Source organism: Eptesicus fuscus, chromosome 7 (genome assembly GCF_027574615.1).
Source record: "Eptesicus fuscus isolate TK198812 chromosome 7, DD_ASM_mEF_20220401, whole genome shotgun sequence".
Lineage (NCBI taxonomy): Eukaryota > Metazoa > Chordata > Mammalia > Chiroptera > Vespertilionidae > Eptesicus > Eptesicus fuscus.
This window is the reverse complement of record NC_072479.1, coordinates 53,588,711-53,612,889: the sequence shown is the minus strand read 5'-3', so window position 1 is coordinate 53,612,889 and position 24,179 is coordinate 53,588,711. Positions and strand designations below refer to the sequence as shown.

At 47.8% G+C, this 24,179-nt stretch overlaps 2 protein-coding genes and 1 long non-coding RNA gene across 3 annotated transcripts; 2 read left to right on the top strand and 1 right to left on the bottom strand.

Annotated features, from left to right (window-relative positions):
- Positions 1 to 271: 271 nt before the first annotated feature.
- PAN2 (poly(A) specific ribonuclease subunit PAN2) lies at positions 272 to 14,903 on the bottom strand. Its single transcript, XM_008148642.2, has 26 exons — positions 14,825 to 14,903; positions 13,800 to 14,185; positions 10,538 to 10,707; positions 10,305 to 10,425; positions 10,063 to 10,140; positions 9,451 to 9,718; positions 8,693 to 9,035; positions 8,393 to 8,489; positions 7,440 to 7,559; positions 7,123 to 7,242; positions 6,505 to 6,633; positions 6,184 to 6,383; positions 5,940 to 6,076; positions 5,693 to 5,799; positions 5,387 to 5,485; positions 5,166 to 5,239; positions 4,917 to 5,061; positions 4,475 to 4,618; positions 4,279 to 4,338; positions 3,976 to 4,066; positions 2,760 to 2,917; positions 2,516 to 2,659; positions 2,206 to 2,385; positions 1,985 to 2,078; positions 1,263 to 1,460; positions 272 to 932 (listed from the first exon to the last, which is right to left on the bottom strand). Exons 2-26 carry the CDS (start codon positions 14,079 to 14,081, stop codon positions 898 to 900), a joined length of 3,594 nt encoding a protein of 1,197 aa, XP_008146864.1. The 5' UTR covers positions 14,082 to 14,185; positions 14,825 to 14,903; the 3' UTR covers positions 272 to 897.
- A 241-nt stretch (positions 14,904 to 15,144) lies between these two features.
- On the top strand, positions 15,145 to 20,837 carry LOC114234140 (uncharacterized). Its single transcript, XR_008556499.1, has 3 exons — positions 15,145 to 15,158; positions 20,604 to 20,662; positions 20,796 to 20,837. It is a non-coding gene; the product is annotated as an uncharacterized LOC114234140 (long non-coding RNA).
- A 908-nt stretch (positions 20,838 to 21,745) lies between these two features.
- Positions 21,746 to 23,787, top strand: IL23A (interleukin 23 subunit alpha). The gene is made up of 4 exons (XM_008148644.3): positions 21,746 to 22,272; positions 22,482 to 22,589; positions 23,081 to 23,227; positions 23,341 to 23,787. The coding sequence occupies exons 1-4, from the start codon at positions 22,096 to 22,098 to the stop codon at positions 23,500 to 23,502; spliced, it is 594 nt and encodes a 197-aa protein (XP_008146866.2). The 5' UTR covers positions 21,746 to 22,095; the 3' UTR covers positions 23,503 to 23,787.
- Positions 23,788 to 24,179: the final 392 nt, after the last annotated feature.

Genomic DNA, 24,179 nt, shown 5'->3' with positions numbered 1-24,179 from the left:
AGGTTTTAAGATATCCTGGGACCTGTAGTTTGTCAGCTTCTCCACTCCCCTGAGGCAGCCACAGCATTGACCTAAGATTGTCCAGGTCAGACATTAATTATACTCCTCCAATATCCTTAACTTTGGACTCTACAGAGCTTTACCTTCAATTCTAGGTGGGAATTTAAAAGCCTTAGATTTTCCCAGTTATAATAGACAACACAGAGAAAGGAGAGGAAGGTCAAAGAGAATCCCACACTCGCAGCTCTCCAATGAGATAAATGACAGTCAATAACATTTTTGTTTTTATTTTATAAAACATGCATTTTAAAACAAAACTTGAAAAAATAACAAGAAAACAAAACTTGTAACAGGAGAGTGGAGTGGATGGAAGACAGATGCTTTTCAGCTGTCGTCAGGAAGGAAGCCAGCAGCCAAGCTTTGTCTTGGACTCAAGGCCCTTTTGGCAATGATGGTGTTGGCAACACTGGTTTGCTAGGGCCACAAGACTCTGTATGCTGGCTTCCTGGCATCCTTCAAGCAGCCATAGACTTGAGCTAAGTCTTGAACTGCTGTTGTTGTATCTGGTTACTCTCCAGTACCTAGCCAACTAGGAACTGAAAATTTTGGTTCCAAGATCTTCTTTGCCTGGATATTAATTACCCAGGATATTTATTAAGAATACCAATTACTTTCATCTAGATTGTTTTTTGCAAAGGACGTAAAAGGAATCTGGCTGCTAGACCTTTTGCAACAATTCTGCTGCATTCCAGTTCTATTAATAGCACCACCTGTAAACCCTGAGCAGGTTCAATTCTGGAAGTAGACAGGGTATAGCCAACTTAGGAAGCTATCTCCCAGTTCTGAGGCCACAGAACACTGAAGGGAGAGGCAGCAGCTGGTTGGGAGAGGATGAGGTCAGAGTGCCAACACTGAAGAAAAAACAGCTGCATCTGTCAGAGATAAAACCAAGAACATTGACTCTTAAAGTGAGTGGAGAAAAAGTACCTTGGATTCTTCTTATGAAGGAAAAAATGCAAGAGAAAAGAGGGCTTGGACCTGCCCCAAACATTTTAGACCTGGGCAAGAGGAGAGTCTCAGTAACAAAAGCTATTTCACTGATTGTTGGATTAAGTGCTTTGTAAACTGTTAAGTGCTTTGCAAGAATATAAGGTAGGGATGGTACTGTTATCATCATCATTATTATTATGGTGGGTATAATTGTCACATATGCAATCAAAACCCACCCAGTTCAGTTTCCCTTGTCCCATCCCAGGCCTTACTCTTGGGACTTGTCTGGCCCTCAGGCTCAGGCACCTTCCAGTCCATCTTTCGGCCCTTCTCATAAAGGCTCTTGAGTACTTTGTGGAAGGACTCAGGCTCAGTGCCATTTTTGCTTAGCTCCAGATACTTTTGGTAAAGCTGAAGGGCTGTGCGAGCATCTTCAATACTGTCATGGGTCTCCCCTTGAATCTTCAGGTCTGGGGGAGGTAGAGGTGGAATAGTTTGAGACCTAGCAAAGGAAGATAAGAACATGTCCCCTACTCACATCCCCAACTCCCAATAAACAATAAAAAACCTGACTGCCGCCCTAGCCGGCTTGGCTTAGTGGATAGAGCGTCGGCCTGCGAACTGAAAGGTCCCAGGTTCGATTGCCATCAAGGGCATATGCCTGGGTTGCAGGCTTGATCCCCAATAGGGGGCGTGCAGGAGGCAGCTGATCAATGATTCTCTCTCATCATTGATGTGTCTATCTCTCCTTCTCCCTTCCTCTCTGAAATCAATAAAAATATATTAAAAACAAAAAACAAAACAAAACACCTGACTGCCTTTAAGGGAAGAGGCCAAACACCATCCCTGGTGTACAGAAGCGATACTGAAATTAATTAAATCCTTTAATAACTTCACCACTAACTCGGGGTCCTTTTTACTCCCTTTGGCCTCTCCAACACTTTTTCCTGCTCTTAATGAGCACCACAAGCATCTTTAAGGCAGAGCAACTCACCCAGAAAGTACCAAGCAAGGAATCGCAGGGAAATCATTCGTTTTCGGGGCATGTGAAACAGATAGACAGTGTCAAGGACTTGGTCCTTGGGCACCTGGCAGGAATAAAAGAATGGAAGGCTGAAGATAGGGGATCCCAAAACTTCCCATTCCCCAAAGGCACAATGTATACCCTGAGTGGCCCACACTCAAAGAAGACTCTTAAAAGAGGCCTGCCCGAACCATGAGATTGATGACCCGGAAGTCCTTCTGCAGACCATGACCCACAAACTTGACTCCAATGTCTATGAGAAAACGAAGCTTTAAGTACGTAGACTTGAGAGTTGTGAGGTGCTTAGAGGAAATCTTGGCATCGAGATCTCCTGGCTTTATTCCTGAGTATTGAGTCAAGTAATCCACGACCTAGGGATAGGAAAAAAGACAAGTCTCTCAGGAAGTGAGGTACAATCTCTCCCTACCACTCTTCCCTGGGTTCTAGAGCACTCTACATAAGCATAGGGTCTGTGCCACTTGCACTTCCATATTCTAATACCTGCTCCTGGGTAGAGATGTAGTCATCAATGAAAGGGATGCCCTCATTGGGTCCCTGGCCCCGAACACAGGTAATCCTAGCTACTGACATCTGACTTGGTTTAATAGTAGACTTGGTACCATCACTGCGCAACTCTGCTTCCTCCTGCATAAGAAGAGTTAATAAGGAAATCAGAGAAATATTTATGACTCTTAGCACCCCCAGATTTCTGTTCTAACATTCTACACTTTTTGGTCTTGGTTACCTCATTAAGGGTGACAAATTCAGCATCCAGGCCCACCAGGTCCCCAACCTGTGGCATCTCATTCAGCATCAGCGGAATAAAGGTAGTGTGTGTTTTCCGCTGCTTCCGTGCTAGTGAGGCTTCAGCCATCAGGACACTTGCCTCAATAGGGTTCTTGACTGAAAGGGAGAATCCAGAAGACACATTGCTGGGGGCAGGAAGTGACCAGGGGAGGGAAGCCCAAGGTAGCTGACCAGAGACCAGGTCTCACTGTGATCCCTCAATAACTAAAGCATATGAGTAAAAAGATCATGTTTGATGAACAAAGCAGGTAGATGGAATAGGTAAATAAGAAATGTGATAAGGCCCTGGCTGGTGTTTCTCAGTGGTTAGAGCATAGCACATACGTGGGTTGCAGGTTCGATTCCCAGCCCTGGTTGGGGGGTGTGTGGGAGGCCATCAATCGATGTGTCTCTCTCACATCAATGTTTCTCTCTCTTTCCCTATCCCTCCTTCCCTTCCACACTCAAAAGCCAGAAGAAAAAATATCCTTGGGTGAGGATTAACAACAACAAAAAAGAAATGTGATAATGGAAAAAAAGTCAACAGAAAGGAAAGAATAAGATTTTCATTTTGGACTTTAGCTTAGAAAGTCTACAAAAATGAAGTTACAGTTGAGAGGCACCAAAAAGGGACTTAATAAGGAGTTCATTTCCAAAAGAAGAGATCTTCACTTGAGGATAAGAATGATTAGACTCAAAATCATAACCTTAGCTACTTGATCAGACTTTTCCCCAAAACCTCCTTCCCACTATACCTTCAGGATCTGCAGCTTCTAAATTTAAAGTCTTATGAGTAGGACTCTCTGTAGTATCACGGGAAATATTAACATTGGTTGCAGATCTTAACTTTTTTTTTAAAGCATGCCTCTTTTTTATTGATTTTTTTTTTTTTTTTTTTTTTTTTTAAGTGAAAGGGAGGGAGAGGGAAGAAAGGGTAGGGGGGTAGGGAAGAGAGAGAGAGAGAGAGAGATTTATTGTTCCACTTATTTATTCATTCATTGGTTGCTTCTTGACTAGGATCGAACCTGCAACCTTGGTGTATCAGGACCATGCTCTAATCAACTGAGCTACCCAATAAGGGCACAGATCCTCATCTTATAAAGCTACTTCCCAGGTCTCTTCCTGAAGACCAATCTAAACTACCCACACCTTGGGTCTACTCTTATACCACTTACTGTTCAGGTTGTATTTAGAATTAAGATTTCTTTTGGTGTAATAAAGGATAGCAGGAACTTTCCAATTCATGTCAAACTGCACAGCTTCATGCTATAAAAGAGAAAGCACTTAATGGCCTATATATATATATGCCCCTTTTCCCCAAATTAGACAGAAGATAGGACTCTGGTGCTACGTTTAGCTCTGCTAATGCTTATAGTTCTTGAGAACCCATCCCTCCCTCCTAAATTTGTCTGGCATTCTCTAGGGCACTGAGGATGAGGATGCTAGGAAAAGGGGAGATGCAATGTGTTACAACTAACCTTATCAATAGGTTCAATAAGAAAGTCATTGAAGAGATACCACTGCTGGTGGGTAACGCCCTATGGAGATACAGAGAAAGACTGATGACAAAGTGATGGCTGGACCACTCTTGCCTCAGACTGAAGGTAAGGACAGATTTTGGATTCCATTCTGGCCACCACCAGGAGTATCCCTGCACTGTATTATGTCACTCACCTCCTTGCGTTGGTGGTAGGTCTCTCCAACTTTGATGTGAGCCACCAGGCTGCCCCCTGTGCGTGAGTCCAGGATGTGTACCACAGTAGCCATCAGGTCATACACATAGACACCATGTTCCTCCTCTGCCCTGGCTGGGCCCCACTGTGAGGGGGGGTACCCAGGCTGCTAAGCTAAGTTTAAGGATGGGGAAGGAAGGGGAATGGGGATAGAGGACAAGGAGTTTGGGGTATGGAATGGGGCACCACGGTGGGTTATCTCCATCCTAGCCCATCTATGACTCCCAACAATGAACTGAGTGACTCTGGAGAAGCCCACAACTGGCAAACACTCAGCCTTGCTCCCTTTCTTTTTCCTATACTAAGTTCCACCTTCCCCCTGCCCTGCTTCTGCCCCATCCCTCTCTTCCTTATTCCCCTCCTCTTCCCAGTTTTCCAACAACCTGCATCTCATCCCCATCAGTCCAATTGCAAACATCCAGTCCTTTGTTCTTGGTCAGCTTCATGCGAATAGAGAAAGGAAGCCAGACATTCTTCAGCTCCTCAATGGAAGGACACAGCATGCCCTCTGGACTCCCTAGTTCCTTCCTATCAGGACAGGAGAATTAGAAATTTGTTCTGAGGAGATCTAGCCATGACAAGAGGAGCCACTGGTAGTTCAATACTTTGGTCACTCCCAAGACAGTACCTACCAATCAGCCAAAGCAAGTTCCTTGTTCTTGGAGATTTCCCCACTGTGCTTCTTTATTGCCATCTTGAAGGCGACCTGAACACAAAAGGAGAAAATATCTGATTCTCCAGGAATATTAATCATATGTGGAAGTCAGTCAGAAGAGGGAGAAAATTAGAAAGTACTCCTTGGAAAAAAACAACACATGACTCCTAAGACCCTGTTTCGAGCCCTGGTCCTTACCTCAGCCTGCGTTCTCCAGAAATCCGCTTCTTTCAAGCTGTTCACTTCACAATTGATGACAAGAATATCTGGCAGGTGGCGGATGTTGCGTGTCTGAATCTGAGAGGATGAAACAAACAAGGAATAGCAGGGAGCCTACAGGGGAAGAAACCTGGAGAGGAGCACTAAAACCTGGGTCTGCATCCTCAAACGGGGTTCTCCCCACTCCCTATCGATCCCTGGATGCAGTGCTCACCAAGCCCCAGATGAGACCTGGCTGAGTCCCCAACATGTCAGGACTCTAGTCCAGTGCAGCAGCCCACTCACCGTAGGCTGGTACTTCTCACAGTTGTCACACCAGGCCTGAGTGTTCTGCTCCAGGCAGATGCTTCGCTTTAGCACCTGAGCGAAGTCACAGTTCTTCCCGGCTTTATCTGTAGGGAAACTGGATACTTCAATCTAGGTTCTCCCTTCTATCCTCTATTAGTGTTAGTCCCCCAACACCCTCTCCTTGATGTTATAGGACATTGGGGGAGCTTCCCAACCCAGCTGCAGGGTATACCACTGTTGCTACCCTCAGGGTAGGAGAGTGTGAAGAGTAGAGTAGATGAGGCCCGCACGGTCTCACTGCCACAGCGGCAGAGGCTGCAGTTCTCCATCTCACAGCTGAACAGCTGTCCAATGACAGAGTCCCCCGATGAGCAAAAGCTGCTAAGAGTGGGGAGGGCGATATATGCACACTGAAGGAGTTATGAGACCCGGTAAGTCACAGAGAGGCCTGTCATGTAGCTTTAACTATTCCTGTCCCAATTCCATACCTGCTTGTAGCACCTCGATAAGCCTGAGGTACTTCCAGCTCCTGCATATCCTGATGCAGCTGAGTGAGAATGAAGCGATTCCACCTCTGGATGAGCCTGGCCAGATTGCCCTTGCCTGAAGCCTCATCTGAGTCAGCCAGGATCAGACCAAGGGCTGAGGCCTCGGGAATGGTGCGGAATGCCCGAAGAAAATTACTGCCCTGAAATCCAGGAAGTGTGTTGGTGGAGAGAGGTTATTTCTTCTTGTGGCCATTTGCACAAAGATATCTCTATTATCCACCTCCCTCCCTCTTTCACCGTCCCAGGTCTCCAGGCACTGACCTGACAAGGGTCACCTCGGGAGAGGTCCAACATGTGGAAAAGGAAGCCCAGCTCACATGCCAGGCAGAACTCCTTCTGGCAAAGGTGGTTCTGGATTAGGCAGCGAACGGGCTCAAGGAAATAGAGCACCTGGAGGAAAGAACAGGAGAAATGACACGGGCAACTGCTATGAGGAGGAAGAGCTTGGAAGGGTAAGTAAGCTGGTGGAAATCCAAAGCAGGAGTCCACTGAGAAGTGGAGCTCACAGAGGAGCCTTGGAGTGTGTGGGGTAAAAAAGAACGGTAGAGCCCTAGCTGATCTGACTCAGTGGAGAGAGCATCGGCCTGTGGACTGAGGGGTCCCAGGTTCGATTCCAGTCAAGGGCACACGCCTGGGTTGCAGGCTCAATCCCTAATAGGGGGCATGCAGTAGGCAGCTGATCAATGATTCTCTCTCATCATTGATGTTTCTCTCTCTTTCCCTCTCTGAAATCAATAAAAATGTATTAAAAAAGAAAGAAAGAATGGTAGAGGGAATCATCTTAAAGTGGGCCTGGTTGGGGGCATGGAAACAGAGTTGTGGGGCCACAGAGAAGAAAGGCAGCAAGCACGTTCAGGTCACAGGAACACCCATCCTTACCTGGATCATGCAGTTACAGTAGGCATTGGGGATATGGGGCTCCAATCCAGCAAACAGGGTCTTATTGTAGTGTTTGAAGTCAAAGTCCTCCAGCCCTAGCTTGGAGTATTTGATGGTTACCTGAGGCAGAAACAGTCTAAGATGAAGATATCCTCAAAGTCCCCTAGCCATAGCCTTCCCCAAAACCTCCCTCCTGAGTCCAGCACGGTAGGTAAGAGCTTCCCGATTGAGTCCTTCAGTTTTTTCTCATATGACCCCTTTCCCTGGGAACCTTCCCCTACATCCCAGAGGGGTCCTTCCTTGGTATTTCCCAGCACCTTGCGGTATTTCTTAGAGACCATGTGGAGATGTGGCTCCTCTTCCCGCCCTATTGGTGATTCAGGGACCTGGCTGAAGCTGTCAAATTCACTGTCTGACTCCTTGAGTCGGTAAGGAATCTAGAATTTTTAAAAAGAGGTAACCTTGTTGGATGTCTTCAGCATCTTTGTTCCACAACATTGAAACAGTCACCAACTCCTCAACCTAACTTCATAGGGTTTTCACCATTCACTGCTCTTCTTATTCCCACTACCTCCTCACCACTGCTAGACAACTGGGTGGCTTCCACACGGACTCCCACATTCACTCTGTCCAGTATACTGCTACCACACTAACCCTCCCAGAATGCCCCTGTCAACGGATCACTTCTTCCATTATGCACTGGATTTCAAGGCCTCACAACCAGGCCCTTTCCAACCTCAATCTTTCACTATTTCCTGGTATAACAGTTGCTCCTGCCAGGCTGGTTAGTATAGTCCCCATTGGGTACCCATTTTGCAATTATGTCTCTTGAGACCTTACTAACACTGATCTCTCATCTTTAATATGCTCTGCTGTTACTATCTACTACCCATCTCTCACCTCTCCAGCTCAATATTTAGCTCTCTCAGTATGCCTGCCCTGACCACTCTAGCCCAGAGTAAAATTTTCCCTCCCAACAGCTCTGTCAATGAATGCTTATAACATTCCTCTAGCACTTAACATAACATACAAATTTTTGTTATGACTAGGTCTTATTTTCTCCAACTAAATACAAATTTCTTAAGAGCAAGGACTCTATCTTCTATGTCTCTGAATCCTCCCTAACACCTAGCATAGTAGCTTCAATTTAGTAGGCTTCAAAAAACCTTTACTGACTGAAAACAAAACTACTGAGGACTAGTAAAGGAAAAAGACAGGAGAAATGCCAGTGAGCTGGTGGTGAGGGCTGGCCTTCTCCCTCTGAACATACCTGATTGCGCAGCCTGGTGCGGGGGTTGGGTGCATAGCCAATGAAGCCCACCTTCTTCATGGTGCGCAGAATCTCTGCGTCCACAGGAGGTGCTCGCCTGTAATGTGGTATTAGAGTTCTGAGGCTTACAGGTGGTTGTGTCTACCCATCTAATCCCCAACCCCCAAGGGGCCAGATATAAAGAAGATACTGAAGGCATACAAAAATCAGAAAAGAAGTAGAATAATAATAGGGCTTGCAGAGAATTCCTGTATCTCAGCCCTTTCCCCACCCACTTTTGGTCCAAATGTGAGGTTCAACCTGGGAGCCGGAGCAGAGTTGGCAGCAGGCCAATCAGAGAGAAGCGTGTCCGTGGTGAGCGGGACAGGGATGAGGGAAAGAGGCAGCAGGTCCTGGCTCCAGTCCAGAGGAGGCAGTGAGTCCACAAGACAGGGCAAAGCAAATTCGGTCTCCCGGGAGTAGGGGTTAAAGGAAGGCTCAGGGGAATCAGTCCAGAGGTGTACACAGCCCTCAGAATCTCCAAAGGCCAGGGCCTGCTTGCTGGCTGACACATCGAACGTCATCAACAGAGGCCCCACAGGATTCACATGAAAGATGTCTGCTGGGTTGGCCAGGCCTGTGGGTTCACAAAACTGGCATTGCCCTAGGAGGGAGGAGGAAGCCCACTGAGCGAGCCCTGGAAGATGAAGGGCACCGTCCTTTCATGCCCTTCCTTCCCTCTTCCCCTTGGTATCAAGGAAAGATGGACCCCAAATCCACGTCCAGAGCCAGAGAGAATACCATCTGATGCCTTCCCAGAAACCACAGGGAGGTTTGCTACACAGCAAAAGGCAGTCCTAAAGTTGTTTTGCCTGCTCCACCTTTTACGTTTTTCTGTGTTCGTCACACACGGGGGGACAACAAAAGCTTAAATCTCTGACCAAACCTAAGTGAGGCCAGAGACCCCACTGAAAGGTTACTTCTTCCCCAACAAAGAGGTTCCTGCGAGTCTACTTCCTCTGGAGCCTAGCTCCCCTTTGTCCATCAATCTCTTACATCATCTTCCATCCCCTTCATACCCGACTGGGAGATGATAGCAAGACGAGAAGTATATGTGGGGATGAAGCGCAAGAAGGCAGGATCCACGTGTACTTGAAGTGGTGTGATGGCACGCATCATGCGCAGATCATACACCTTGAGGAAACGGTCACAGGCGAGGCCGGTGAGGCGGCTGGAGAAGCCACAGCTGGCCAGCAGGTTGCCATGCACGTCAAAATCTGACAGACTCCCTGAGAAAGCATCGAACTCATGCTCCACCTTAAAAGTACGAAGGTCTCGCAGGGAAATCTGAGGAAGAGATACCTTGGTTATCTACCAAAGCTGGAATCAGGAAGAGCACCTGCCCCCTACTTAACCCTGAGAGGACCCTGCGAAAAGATCTAAGGCTTTAGTTATGGGCATTCAAAGCACAGAAAAAGCAAAAAGAGAACCCAGAGAGAACTCACTTACCGTCTTGCTTCTAAGGTCCCTGGTTACAACAGAAAACATCAGGCGGAAAGACTACTCTCATAGTGTAACGGCTACATAGGAACTTCATTCACTGCTCCCTTCCCTCAAACTACAGGCACAGCACTGAAAGAAAGGCTGAGCCCAGTCACATAGCTGGTGGGAAGAAAAAAGAACTCAGCCACCTTGCCAGATGTATGGCCACAGAAGAAGAAGCGGTTAGTCTGTCTCATGATGGCGACTCCAGGCGTCTCAACTGCATACTGGGGAGGGAAGGAAAACCAGTGAGAATGCTTCTTCCCACAAACCAAAAGAACAGAAAGGTAACACACACATCTTAGGCATGTTCCCAGCTCAAGTATGACCCATCACTTCCGCCACAATAACCTCAGACTCTGCTTGGGCCTTTCCTGCCCCAGGCTTATACCTTCTGAGTCTCCTGGACAGTGTTAAGGTCAATCTCCAATATGTGGTTCTGCAGCCCACCAACAAGCAGCATGCTGCTGTCAGTCAGCAGGAGACTTTGCATGTCCTCACTCTCATCCAGCCTGTGGGAGACAGGAAGGGCTCAGGGGCCAGGGCCTCGAAAGCTTCAATCCTTTAGCCTTCCCATTCTATGCGGAACCCTCTTTCCCAGTCCAGAGCTGAGAAGCCACTTACAGATAATCAAATATAATGAGGCCCCCACGGGCCATATACTTGAGGTTGTTCTTGGTGAGAAAAAGGATACCATTCTCCAGGCTCTGGATCTGCCGAATGTCATCACTGCTATTGACCTGAAACGATGAGTAGCGCTCCAAGGTTGGGCCAAAAAATGAAGTGGCATGACCCTGTAGGGGACAAAAAGATGCGACACCCTGAGTGGAGAGGCAGGGCCATCCCAATATACATTTCAGGACCTAGACATCACTCAGCTTGTTTTCATTCTTGCTTCCTGGCCTTTCTGGCTAGCAGTGACTAAGGCATAATAGACACCAATCTTAGTGAAAAACACACTGAAAATACCGTCTTTTGTTTGCTTAACGCTTCAAAGTGCTTCTGTTACCTCTTCCTCATCTTACCCTCACAATGACCTTACTGGGTAGGTAATGGCTCAGGTGTTCAGAACAGTGTCAGGGACATGGGTCTGACCCTCCACTGGCCAGCTGGCTTTCTTATGGTCCACAGTCAAGCCTTTGTCTCTTCAGCCATTAGGGACACATGTACTGTGGGTCACAGGCTGGAATAGAGAATGTGAAACTCATTCCACCGTTGGCTCCTATGTCATTCTCTCCTGACTCTTAGCTCAGACCCTCTCTTCATGTGCTCCCCTTCTGACCACTCTTGAAACATGGCTATTCCCAGCCCATTATCTTCTCACTCACTTGTCTTCCTAGGTTATTTCATCAATTTTTAAGCTGATGAATCCTAATTTCTTTCCCTAGCCCAGACCACTGCCTCAAGCTTCAGATTTATACATCCAAATACCTACTACACATCTCTCCTTAGATATACCACAATAACCTCAAACTCATTACTGCCTACATTAAATTAACCACTTCTACCCCGTTTCAAATCGTAACTGTGCCAGATCTACCCAGTGGACCAAGTCACCGGTAGTCAAGTTTTGTTTATTTTACTTCCTAAATATTTCCCAAATCTGTTTTCATGTATACATCTCTATAGTGCTTCATTCAACCCTTATTGTATTTTATGTGAACTACTACAACAGCCTGCAAACTGATCTCAAATGGTCCTACCTCGTCCCCCTTAAATCAAACTCTGTACTGCTACCTCGATAATCCACCGAAGTTGCAAACCAGACCACATCATTCTGGATAAAAATCTTTGGTGGCATGGCCCTGGCTGGTGTAGCTCAGTTGGTTAGAGCATCATCCTGTACATCAGAAGGTGGTAGGTTCAATTCCCAAACGGGGCACATACTCAGGTTGCGGGTTTGATCCCCAGTTGGGGATCATGCAGGAGGCAACGGATTGATGTTTCTCTCACATGGATATTTCTCTCTCTCTCTCCCTCTCTCTGAGAGCAATCTTAAAAAGTAATTAAAAAACAACAACAAAAAACCCTTTGGTGGCCTGAAGGATCAAGTCCAAGCTCCTTTAAGACACAAATGGGGACCTAGTTGGTTTGGCTCAGTGGATAGAGCATCAGCCTACAGACTGAAGGGTCCCAGGTTCGATTCTGGGACATGCCTGGGTTGCAAGCTTGATCCCCAGTGGGGAGCATGCAGGAGGCAGCCAATCAATGATTCTCTCTCATCATTGATGTTTCTATCTCTCTCTCTCTCTCTCTCTCTCTTCCTCTCTGAAGTCAATAAAAATATAGATTTTTTAAAAAGATACAAATGGGGCCCTGGCTGGTTTGCTCAATGGTTAGAGTGTCCACCTGTGGATTGAAGGGTCACAGGTTTGATTCCCGGTCAAGGGCAGATACCTGGGTTGCAGGTTTGATCCTCAGCCCCAGTTGGGATGGAGGCAAACAATCCATGGGTCTCTCTCATTCAATGTTTCTCTCTCTCCCCCCTCCCTCCCTCTCTCTCTAAAAAAAAAAAAAAAAAAAAAAATCAATGGAAAAAATATCCTCAGGTGAAGATACAAATGGAGTTTTCTACGATGTTTTTCCCCCAGATATCTTTATGGCTCCCTACATCCCTTCTACGTGGCTTAAAATGGGCTTCCTGGCCGAAACCCAGGTCTCTATTCAAATGTGACTTTATCAGAAAGTCCTTCCCTGACAAACTATCTAAAATAGCAACACCTCCACCCTTCATTACCTCAACACCTTTATTCCGCTTTATTTTTTTTTTAAGATACTAAGCAACACCTGATATATTATAAATTATTATGACTGCCTTTTAAAATGCTTATTCCAAAACTAGACCCCAGAGCAAGGCCTGGCACCTAGTAACTCAAAATACTTGAATGAAGAAATGTCTAACTCTTCAGCTTCAGCTTCCAGTCCAGTAAATCATAATTGTTTGTAGTTCCTGCACTCTGCAATCACTATGCTGTGTGATATATTAGGAATTTTTGTTGATCCCATTCCTTTTGCCAAGACAGCATTTTCCTCCCTTTTTCATCTGATTTCTACTCATTTCTTAGGACTCAGTTCAGGTGTCATTTCCTTCTGGAGGTCCTGACTCTCCTTTATGCTCACTAGCACCCAGGAAATATTTTTCACACTGGCATTTAGTAGTTTATATCCTAAATTCATAATTATTAAGTCAGACAGTTTAGTTTCTTCTAAAGTACCACAAATTATCTGTTTATATGAATTTTTTCCTCATTGTCTTGTAAACTTGAAGGCAAGGGTTATGTTTTATTCAGCTTAATTCGCTGGGCCTACCATAACAGCAGATACTGTCCACTGAAATGAATGTATTACCAAAAAAATTTCATTCTTTCTAATGAGAAAACAATTCATACCTTATGGAAGGTAAATTAGTAAACCAAGACTAGCATGTTATTTCTTCCAAAATCTTTGGGCTCCCTAGTACACGGGCAGTATGCATACACATTTTAAAAAATCAACATTGGTAACTGCTCTGAGAGAGATTAAAATCAGCCAGAGAAGACAAAATCATTCCATATAAGCTATATAGGAACATGCATTAACCATTCTATAATAAAAATGGAAAAGAGAGGTTGCATTAGAGATTGGTTTTGGATGGCTACAAACTAACAAGACTAATCAAAGCATGGAACGGGCAAACTGTGGTAGAAGTGGGATGCCTTCTAAAAAAGGACACCTAGGTAACTCATTTCTGGGTCCCACAGACTTCTTTCTCCACGCCCTTCCTCTTGGATTACGGGACCCAGCTAACTCTCATCACTTCAATCCCGGCTCCCTGCAAAGCAGCTAACGCCAGATAAAGCACATCCAATGTCTCCTTTCAGCCCTTACAAAGGGGTCCAGCTCTTACCCCATGGCTTCCCACCCACAGCATCTCCTCGTGCAAGTCAAAGTGGGAGACGGTGACAGGCACACCCACTTCAGCCACCACACTGTGCAATTCAGAGTAGACACCTTCCATTATGTGCACTGACTCCTGGACAGGAAGAGCCTCCAAGGCCACTCCCTCCGGGTCCAGCTCCACATTCTGTAGCAGACTTGGGTTCAGGTGGGCATCCAGGACAGGGTCCAGGGCAGAATGCATGGCTGGGGCATACTCTGCCAGTCCAGGGTCCAGACCCTCGAAGTTCATGACGACTGCAGCAGATTAGACCCGTGTCACACCCTACTTTGCCACAGCCCCTTTAGATGCCTGACCCCAACCTTCAGCAGGACAGCACCAGTGGGCATCCTGGCCTGTAAAGGGAAAGAGGTAGCTAAGTCAAGGGTAGGCTCCGGCACTTATATTTACTGTGTTATGTGTAATCTACAGGAGGAGGAGGTAGGGAGGGGACAGAGCAGAAAGGACGCGGATGGGCATCTGGGCAGAGGTGGTAAAAGGATCCTCCCTCTTCTCACCTAGGTCCTCTGTACTCCTCTCCCCTACTCTCCCACTCCCCCCTACTACCTAACCCAATCCTCGACTTCCTTTCCACTTCCCTTCAGGCCTGCTCACTTGCCTGGTTCACCCCTGAACCATCACTGGAAGGAGCAGCAACTGCAGGGCAGGAATTAGGTAAAGAGGGGGCTGAAGGGCTAGGTCCCCAGAGTCAGGGCAGGGAGTGGAGGAGGCAGGGGGAGGAGAACAAGACCAGTCAGTTTCCCAGAGTCCTCTGTAATAGTACCCAGGATTCTCTAGGGGGAAATAAGAATGGCCAGTTACCCACAATTGGGGCGGGGGTAGGGTACCGTGATGGAAAGGGCTAGCTACCCAGAATTCCCTGGGGGAACAAGAGAAATCAATTACCCAGAATTCTCCCCCTGCAGCGGGGAAGAGAGGGGTCAGGGCAGGGGTCAGATGTGTTTCTAGGATGCTTGCGGGGATTGGGTCATTACCAAGATTTCTCCATGGCGGATATTTTGGAGCGCGTGGAATTAAAAGGAGTAGGGGGAGAGCAAGCGCCGTCAGCTCCGTGGGAAATTCCAATTTCCCCAATTCTCCCCCGCGCCTCAGGCTCAACCGAACCTACGACGGAAGGAGGCGGATCCCCCAGTCGCAGCTGCCAATCGCGAAGGGTTTGGAGCCCACCTTAGCCAATCCGAAGGAGCCGGGGTCCGACGGCTCCGCGGGCAGGCGGGTGACGCAGGTCTGGGCAAAAACAAGGCTACGGCGTGCCGGCGGGGACAAACGTCGTCAGCATCCGGCCCTGTTCGATGTTGTTATTAAAAAGTAACCCCTTGTCTTCTAATCCTTCCTGGAGCAAAATTGGAGAACGCGGGTTCTGAAACAGGACTTCCGTGCTCCCTCTAACTTGAGAAACGATCATCAGGGACGCCCAAGGCGAAGCCCTGGGGATCGACTGCTGGGTATTCCCGCCAGCGTCGGGCCCACCCCCTCTTTTCCCAGGGCGCTGGTGAACCCTCTGACCCTGTTGCCCCCGAAACTCGCCGGCATTTCCTGCCATTTCCAGATACGGGAGAGAGAAAAGGAAGCAGGAGCCGCGCTCCTAACTGGCCCAAGGGGCTGCATCTTCTGAGGTTCTGGAGGCATCCGCCTGAAACTCCCGTCCGCGGTTCTGGCCTTCCCTGAAGCCGGGCGATGTTCCCGGGGAACAGGACCCTTCCGCTAGCAAATTCCCCCAGTTTCTTGGACGGACATTATCCTTCAGCGGGACAGGAGCACGCGCAAATGGAGACATTTGCCTTTCCCCAAAGTTTTTTTTTTTTTTTTTAAGTTTTTATTGATTTTCTAGAGAGAGAGGAAGGGAAAGGGAGATAGAAACATCCATGAAAAAGAACATCAATCAGCTGCCTCCAGCCCGCAGCCCAGGCATGTGCCCTGACTGGTAATCAAACCAGCAACCTCTAGGTGGATGGGATGATGCTCAACCACTGAGCCACACGGGCTGGGTACCCTCCTCCCCCCACCCCAAGGCATGTTGATTAAAACTAGAGACACTGAAACAAGGAAAGGCCTAGGATAGAAAAAGCAACAGGAGGGAGCCTAAGTGGGGCTGTTTGGGCTCTAAAAACGTTATGGGAAAGAAGTGAGCAAATGCGGTGTTGCTGTCAGCGCCCTGGAGAGTCAGGGCAAAGGGGGCCTTGGGGACAGGTTCAGGGAGTTAGACCACTGGCCTTGGAAGAGCTGCGCCCTGGTTGTAAGTCTGGTGGAGACCCTTAGGGTTTAAGAGAAAGAATTCACTGGAAAAGGAGATTGGAAGGAACCACCCCACCCCACACACACACACCTGTGGCCACCACCCACGTTGCTGTCCCAAAACTCTGACAGATTTAGTATCAACAGTTATTCTAAGGGATTCTCAGGGCCTTACTCTGAGGTTTAACTGCTTTGAAATGGATCCAGGTTGTGCAATGTCTCAAAGGCACATTAGCTCAATTTTTATTTATAGGGTGTCCCCCAAAAATATATACACACATTTTGAATAATTATAAAGGCCGTGTTTATTAAAATACATTTCTTCTTATTTTTTCCCCCCCAATTGATTTCAGAGAGGAAGGGAGAGAGAGAAACTTCAATGATGAGAGTCATTGATTGGCTGCCTTTTGCTCACCCCAAACTGGGGATGGAGCCTGAGCATGTGCCCTGACCGAGAGTTGAACTGTGACCTCCTAGTTCATGGGTTGATGGCTTAAAATACATTTCATTTACAAAATTGAGCTATCAGCTGTTAAAGTGTGTGTACATTTTTTGGGGCACCCTATGTATGTGTGTATATAAGTATATATTAATCCTTACCCAAGGATATGCTTTTGTTTTAAAGAGAGAGGATGGGAGTGAGAAAGAGAAACATTGATGTGAGAGAGAAACATCAATTGGTTGCCTCTTGTATTCGTCCCAACCGGGATCAAACCTGCAACCTTTTAGTGCACATGTTGACACTCCAACTGAGCTACCTGGCCAGGGCTAGCTCAGTTTTTGTTTGTTTGCTTATGTTTTTATTTGTTTTAGAGACAGGAGGGGAGAGATAGAAACATCAATAATGAGAGAGAATCATCGATCGGCTGTGTGGAAAGCCAGCTGTTATCTTCACTAGCAGAGAGGTGTGGACAAGGAGCCTGGAATGCTGGTGACCCTTGAGCCCTGGCAAAGGTCAGAGCTGTACACCCACTGTTTAGTTGAGACAATGGTGGCTGTAAATCCTTACTGATAAGATAGTCTGCCTGTTACTGGAAATTTCCTGCCTAAGGGCTATAGGTGTATCCCAAACTGAATAAAAGAATGGCAAGGCCGAAACGGTTTGGCTCAGTGGATAGAGCGTCGGCCTGTGGACTGGAAGGTCCCAGGTTCGATTCTGGTCAAGGGCATGTACCTTGGTTGGGGGCACATCCCCAGTAGGGGGTGTGCAGGAGGCAGCTGGTCGATGTTCTCTCTCATCGACATTTCTAGCTCTCTATCCTTCTCCCTTCCTCCCTGTAAAAATCAATAAAATATATTTTAAAAAAAAGAATGGCAAGGCCTGAGCACAAGCAGAGTCCTTCCTTTTGCGTTGGGCTCCCGCCTGGCCCCCCAATTTCCAAATTATTATTTCTTGTCTCGTCTCTGTCATTTGCACGCTGCCCCTCTTCCAGAGCCCGAACCCTGAACCCTGAACCACACAGGACGTGGATCTTCACACAGCTGCCTCCTGCACATCCCCTACCGGGGATCGAGCCTGAAACCTGGGCATGTGCCCTGACTGGGAATTGAACTGTAACCTCCTGGTTCATGGGTTGACGCTTAACCACTGAAGGCAGGGCCTAACTCAGTTTTTTGGTGTTTTTTTAAAAATATATATTTTATTGATTTTTTACAGAGGAAGAGAGAGGGATATAGAGTCAGAAACATCTATGAGAGAGAAACATCGATCAGCTGCCTCCTGCACACCCCCCACTGGGGATGTGCCCACAACCAACGTACATGCCTTTGACTGGAATCGAACCTGGGACCCTTCAGTCCGAAGGCCGACACTCTATCCACTGAGCCAAACTGGTTAGGGCCTAACTCAGTTTTTGAAGGCCACATAGAGGGCCTCTTTGGTGGAAGGAATTCCTCACAGAATAGTTTTAAAACATCTCCCTTACTTTGGCTGGTGTGTTCAGTGGTTAGAGCATTGGCTCAAGCACCCACCAAAGGGTCTTAGGTTCGATTCCCGGTCAAGGGCATGTACCTGGGTTTCAGGTTCAATTTGGGCACTTGCGGGAGGTGTCTTTCTCACATTGATGTTTCTCTCCTTCCCTCTCTCTCCCTCCCTTCCTTCTACTTTCTCTGAAAAATCATTGGAAAAAATATCCTTGGGTTAGGATTAACAACAAAAACAAACAAGCCCTAGCTGTTTTGGTTCAGTGGATAGAGTGTCCACCCATGGACTGAAGGGTTCCAGGTTCGATCCTGGCCAAGGGCATGTACTTAGGTTGCAGACTCAATCCTTGTCCCTGGTGGGGGAACAGGCAGGAGGCAACCAATTAATGTGTCCCTTTCACATTGATGTTTCTCTCTGTCTCTCCCCGCTTCCTTCCACTCTCTTTAAAAATATATGGGCCTTTTTTTGCAACGGGTTTGCCGCCAGAACGACCATTAACTCAAATCCAAGGTGGGAAAGGAAAAGATTCACATCAACATCATTGTCATCGGACACGTAGATTCCGGCAAGTTTGCCTCTACTGGCCATCTGATCCACAAATGTGGTGGGATCGACAAAAGAACCATCAAGAAATACGAGAAGGAGGCTGCTCAGATGGGGAAGGGCTCCTTCAAGTATGCCTGGGTCTTGGATAAACTGAAAGCTGAACGTGAGTGAAGTATCACCATTGATATCTCCCTGTGGAAATTTGAGCCCAGCAAGTATTATGTGACCATCATTGATGCCCCAGGGCACAGAGACTTCATCAAAAACATGATCACAGGCACATCTCAGGCTGCCGGCGCTGTCCTGATTGTGCTGCTGGTGCTGGTGAATTTGAAGCAGGCATCTCCAAGAACGGACAGACCCGTGAGCATGCCCTTCTGGCCTACACGCTGGGTGTGAAACAGCTATTGTTGGTGTTAACAAAATGGATCCCACTGAGCCAACCTACAGCCAGAAAAGATACGAGGAAATTGTTAAAGAAGTCAGCACCTACATTAAGAAAATTGGCTACAACCCTGACACAGTAGCATGTGTGCCGATTTCTGGTTGGAATGGTGACAACATGCCGGAGCCATGTGCTAATGGGCCTTGGTTCAAGGGATGGAAGGTCACCTGTAAAGATGGCAATGCCAGAGGAACCACGCTGCTTGGAGCTCTGGATTGCATCCTACCACCTACTCGGCCAGCTGACACGCCCCTGCATCTGCCCCTCCAGGATGTCTACAAAATTGGTGGTACTGATACTGTCCCTGTGGGCCGAGTGGATTTGGTCCTAGACTCAGAGAAAAATACCTTAACTCAGAAAATGTGACTTGTCATACAGGTGTCAGCATAGAAGGGTTTTCAGGCCAAGAACCGAATTGTTTGAGATAGGAGACATTCAAGAAAGTTGTTCAGCCCTAGCCGGTTTGGCTCAGTGGATAGAGCGTGGGGCTGTGGACTGGAAGGTCCCGGGTTCGATTCTGGTAAAGGGCACATGCCCAGGTTGTGGGCTCGATCCCCAGTAGGGGATGTGCAGGAGGTAGCCCATCAATGACTCTGTCATCATTGATGTTTCTATTTCTCTCTCCTTCTCCCTTCCTCTCTGAAATCAATAAAAGAAAAAAATAAAGTTGTTCAAGAAAGTCAAGATTGAAGATGTTAGAGAAAGTTTGTTCTCCAACATCTCCTATCTTGAACAAATTGGTTCTCAACCAAGTTGTTCATGGAAAAAACATCTTGGTTGTTGAATAAAACTTCGGTTCTCCTCCTCCTCCCACCCCCGGGCCCCGACAGTCTCTTCATGCTGATACTTGTATGATCAGTCACATGTCTCAGGAGAGAATGCTCAAGTATGAGTCAGTTTACTGCTAAACCTCGAATTGTTAACATCTCAGGAAATTGTGCTGTGAATATTTTCTTTCTTTTTTTTTTAGGGGTCTGGAATGAATTAATTCAATTTACATTATTTCTAATGGGAAAAATGATTTGGTTGTTTAACAAATTGCTTCTTGAACAGCCTTCCAGAATGAATTTGAGAACCGAGGTTCCACTGCACTTGGCATAAAGTGAGAGGTGATATACAGGGTGAGGCAAAAGTAGGTGTACAGTTTTAAGTAAACAAAAACAGTTTAATCTTGTATTATTTATTAATTATTGTATCAGTTTTCCATATGAACCACTGTAAACCTACTTTTGTCCCACCCTGTATATTAGCTATCATTATTAACTGCCCGGGGAACTTCAACTGGACTTGGAGCCTGGTCATCCAACTAGAAAGGTCTACTCAGGAGTGTCTTGTGAATGTGATTTGCATAACAGTTAAAGCCCTGCTGACGTCAAGGACTCCTTGAAGCTCTAGGTCAGCTCTAGTCCCGGAAGTAGTTCCTGCCACACAACAGTCCCACAACTGCCCCACCAACCTTGCTTCCTACCCAACTCCCAAAGCACCAGGAAGTGAAACAGAGCAGCGAACCCATGCCTCCAGCTCAACTCTTGCCCTTCTCATGTCATCCCCCAGAGTTCCACTTCTTCCTCCTCCTCTTCACCTTTCATCTCCTATCCTGCAGGGCCCACAGAATGGGAATCAGAGGCGGCACCATCAGAGGACAAATTATATAAAAGTGAGGTGAGTTCCCCTCCTTCCACGGCCACCACCAGCTTCCTTATTCTGTGAGTGTCCCCTGTATGTGGGGAGAGACAAACTGGTTCTCACTCAAACTGAGATAACATCCCTGATGCTGAAAATGTTTTATCCCAAGGATGGATTTACCAGAGAGTCATATTTGAACCAGAAGTTTCACTGGGCAGTTTTGACTAATTCTAAGGGAGACCTCTGTCCAGGGTAAGTTTCTCGGAGGAAAAGGGTCAGCCTCTCGGGAAGGCTTTGGGAGCCATCAGTGTGGTCACCCATGGCCTCATTCTGACGTCCAAATTGTCCTGGGACCCTCCACTTAGGGTGGGGGCAGCCCCAGATTTGGACCACCCTCCACTCCCACGCCTAACCTCACACTCTTGGCTGTCTCACTGATGTTGCATCAGGGAGGGTGATGAAATCAGTGACAGTGGATTTTACCCATGGATGCAACAGGCTGAAGGACTGGCCAGGGTCTCTGAACTAAGCACCTTCAACTATCCAGAAGTCCTAGCCTTTTTGCCACGGTGCAGGGGCTGGACTTCGAGCCCTCGCTTACACTGGTGTCTCGAAAGAACCATCGCTTGCATCCCACAGGGCCCATGAACCTTTGGGCCACTAAGGTTGAAGAATCTGATGGTTCTTAGCAACAATTCCCTCCCTCCAGCAGTCCTCCCACCCTCCACAGTGAGGCCTGAAGTGGGGGAGCCGTAGCACTTGACCCAGCATTATGTGGCTGCCCGTTCTCAAAGTGCCTGCAGGTCCATTCTCTCCCAGTGGAAACGACGCTGTTCCCGATAAAGGAAAAGAAGCCCTCTTATTTTCAGAGGGTATCCGGTGGGAACTAAACTTCATTCCAAACGGAGTTTGCCATTTTATTGGGAAACGAATGAATGCTTATGTTTTGATTTTTCCTTAGGCAAGGGGAGGTAAGGAAATTAGGTTGGGGGAATAGTTTTGAGAGGCAGAAAGATGAGGAAAAGGTTACACAGGAAGGAATTTCAGACTAGATTCATTTAAATATTCATTACTCCACCCCACCCCTCCTAGAGCCATTTCAATTCCTGGAGAGCATTACACATATGTCCTGTCCCAGGCCTCCAGCCACAGCAACCACAGAGTCATTTCCCCTGGAGCTGAGGCTGCTTACCTGGGCTCCCCACAGCGGGAGTGATGCAGGGAGGGGAATCCCACCTGCTGTGAGTCACCTGCTAGCATAAAGGGCGGGTGTTACAATGCAGGGACCTTAAAAAGGGACTCAGGAGAGAAAAATAAGGGAAGCAGCTGAGAACCTCAGTGAACAGAGGAAGCCAAACCGGAGACGCACAGAACAGAGAGAATCAGGCTCTGAACAGGGGGAAGTGGGCAGAGATTCCACAAGGACTGCAAGGCACAGAGCGGGCCAGATCTGAGAAGCCGGCACCAAGATGCTGGGGAGCAGAGCCGCGACACCGCCGCTGCTGCTGCTGCTGCTGCTGACACGCTGGACCATTCGGGGCCGGGCTGTGCCTACAGGCAGCAGCCCGGCCTGGGCGCAGTGCCAGCGGCTCTCACAGAAGCTCTGCACGCTGGCCTGGAGTGCACATCCGCCCACGGGACACGTGGTGAGCGGCACCGCTGTGCCTAAGCAGGAGCCTCTCCCCGCTCTCCACGGCTGCGGGGCGTGGGAGACTCTGTGGGCTTGGTGGGAGCTGGAGGGTTGAAGGCCATCAGGGAGTGAGAGGACAGGGAAGTGGGGCTCCTGGGAGAGTCGTGGGCCTGAGTCCACATGGGGTGTGAAAGTACTTATTTTTATGCTTCTGCTCCATTCCAGGATCTACCAAGAGAAGTCGGAGAAGAGGAAGAGGAGACGACAAATGATGTTCCCCACATCCAGTGTGAGGACGGCTGTGATCCCCAAGGTCTCCGTGACAACAGTCAGGTACTAAGATGAGGCTGGGCCACAAGGAAGGGATGGGGACCTGTCTGAGCACCTGGTGAATTAGTGGAAGTTACATCTGTCCTTGTCCACTCAGGCTGCTGTGACATATCATGGACTGGGCAGTTTATAAAGGACAGAAATTTCTCCGCAGTTCTGGAGGCTGCGAAAAATAGTTACCCAGGTTCACACCCAAGGAGCTTAGGGTACCAGCACGGTTGGGTGAGGGCCCTCTTCCCGATGGTCTCTCAGAAGTGGCTAGGCAGCTCCATGGGTCTCTTTTATAAACCCCAGTCCCATTCCTGAGACTCCATCCTCATGATCTAATCCCCTCCCAACGGCCCCACCTCCCAATATCATCACACCAGGGGTTAGGATCTTAATGTGTGTTTGTGGGGACACAGCTGCGTCTAGGAAAGGCAAAGAACTGGAGGGGTCTTTGGGGAACGTACTAGGAAGAGGGTCAGTTTCCTTTCACTGCTTTTTCTTCCCAGCCCTGCCTGCAAAGGATCCACCAGGGCCTGGTTTTTTACGAGAAGCTGCTGGGCTCAGACATTTTCACAGGGGAGCCTTCTCCACTCCCCGACGGCCCTGTGAGCCAGCTCCACGCCTCCCTCCTGGGCCTCAGGCAGCTTCTGCAGGTATGAGTCAGGGGGCTGGAGCTCGGCAGCTCGCAGTCTCGGACAGACTAGGGTGGCGGTGGTGGTGATGACGGATCTGGAGGCCTCTCTAACCATGTCCTGTGTCCTTTCAGACTGAGGGGCACCACTGGGCGACTGAGCAGACTCCAAGCCCCGGTCCCAGCCAACCATGGCAGCGGCTCCTTCTCCGCCCTAAGATCCTTCGCAGCCTCCAGGCCTTTGTGGCCGTAGCTGCCCGGGTCTTTGCCCATGGAGCAGCAACCCTGAGCCCCTAAAGCCAACAGCGTAAGGATGGCCTCCACATCTTCGTGGCTAAGATGAACCTATCGGCTGAGGCAGCGAGTGAATCAGTCCATTGATTCTAATGGGACCTGCATGTGTTGAAAAATTAACCAGTATCGGCAGATTTATGATGCTGACCTAAGACATGTTGAGTATTTATTAGATGGGAAGGGAAATTTTGGGATTATTTATTCTATTGGCAGCAGTGTAAGGGGGAGGATTATTTATTATATTTATACTGACTTATTTACTTTTTTCAATAAACTTATTTATATGGATGCTTAAGTCTAATTTCTAGGTTTGGTTGGGGAAAAGAAAACAAATGAAAAAACAGGGATGAGGGACTACAATACACAACCTTCTTCTACTCTGGGGCTGTGGTGGAGAGGGTGTTTCCTCTTGACCCCTGGTGTATAGAGTAACTGGGATCTGTTTGGTCTTAATCCCCATGTGGCTTAGCAAGTGAAAGGGATTACAAGGGGGTGAGATTAGGAAATGGGACACCTCTCTTGCTCCCTGTGCCTCCTTTCCTGCTTTCTTGGCCAAGAGTGTATTTAACCAAAGATGGGAATCCTGATCACTGCAGGATCAAAAGTCAGAGCTGTTTGAGCAGAGAGGGCATTCCAGGAAGATAAAGGTAAATCCCCCAAACTAATGGGATTCTCCCTCA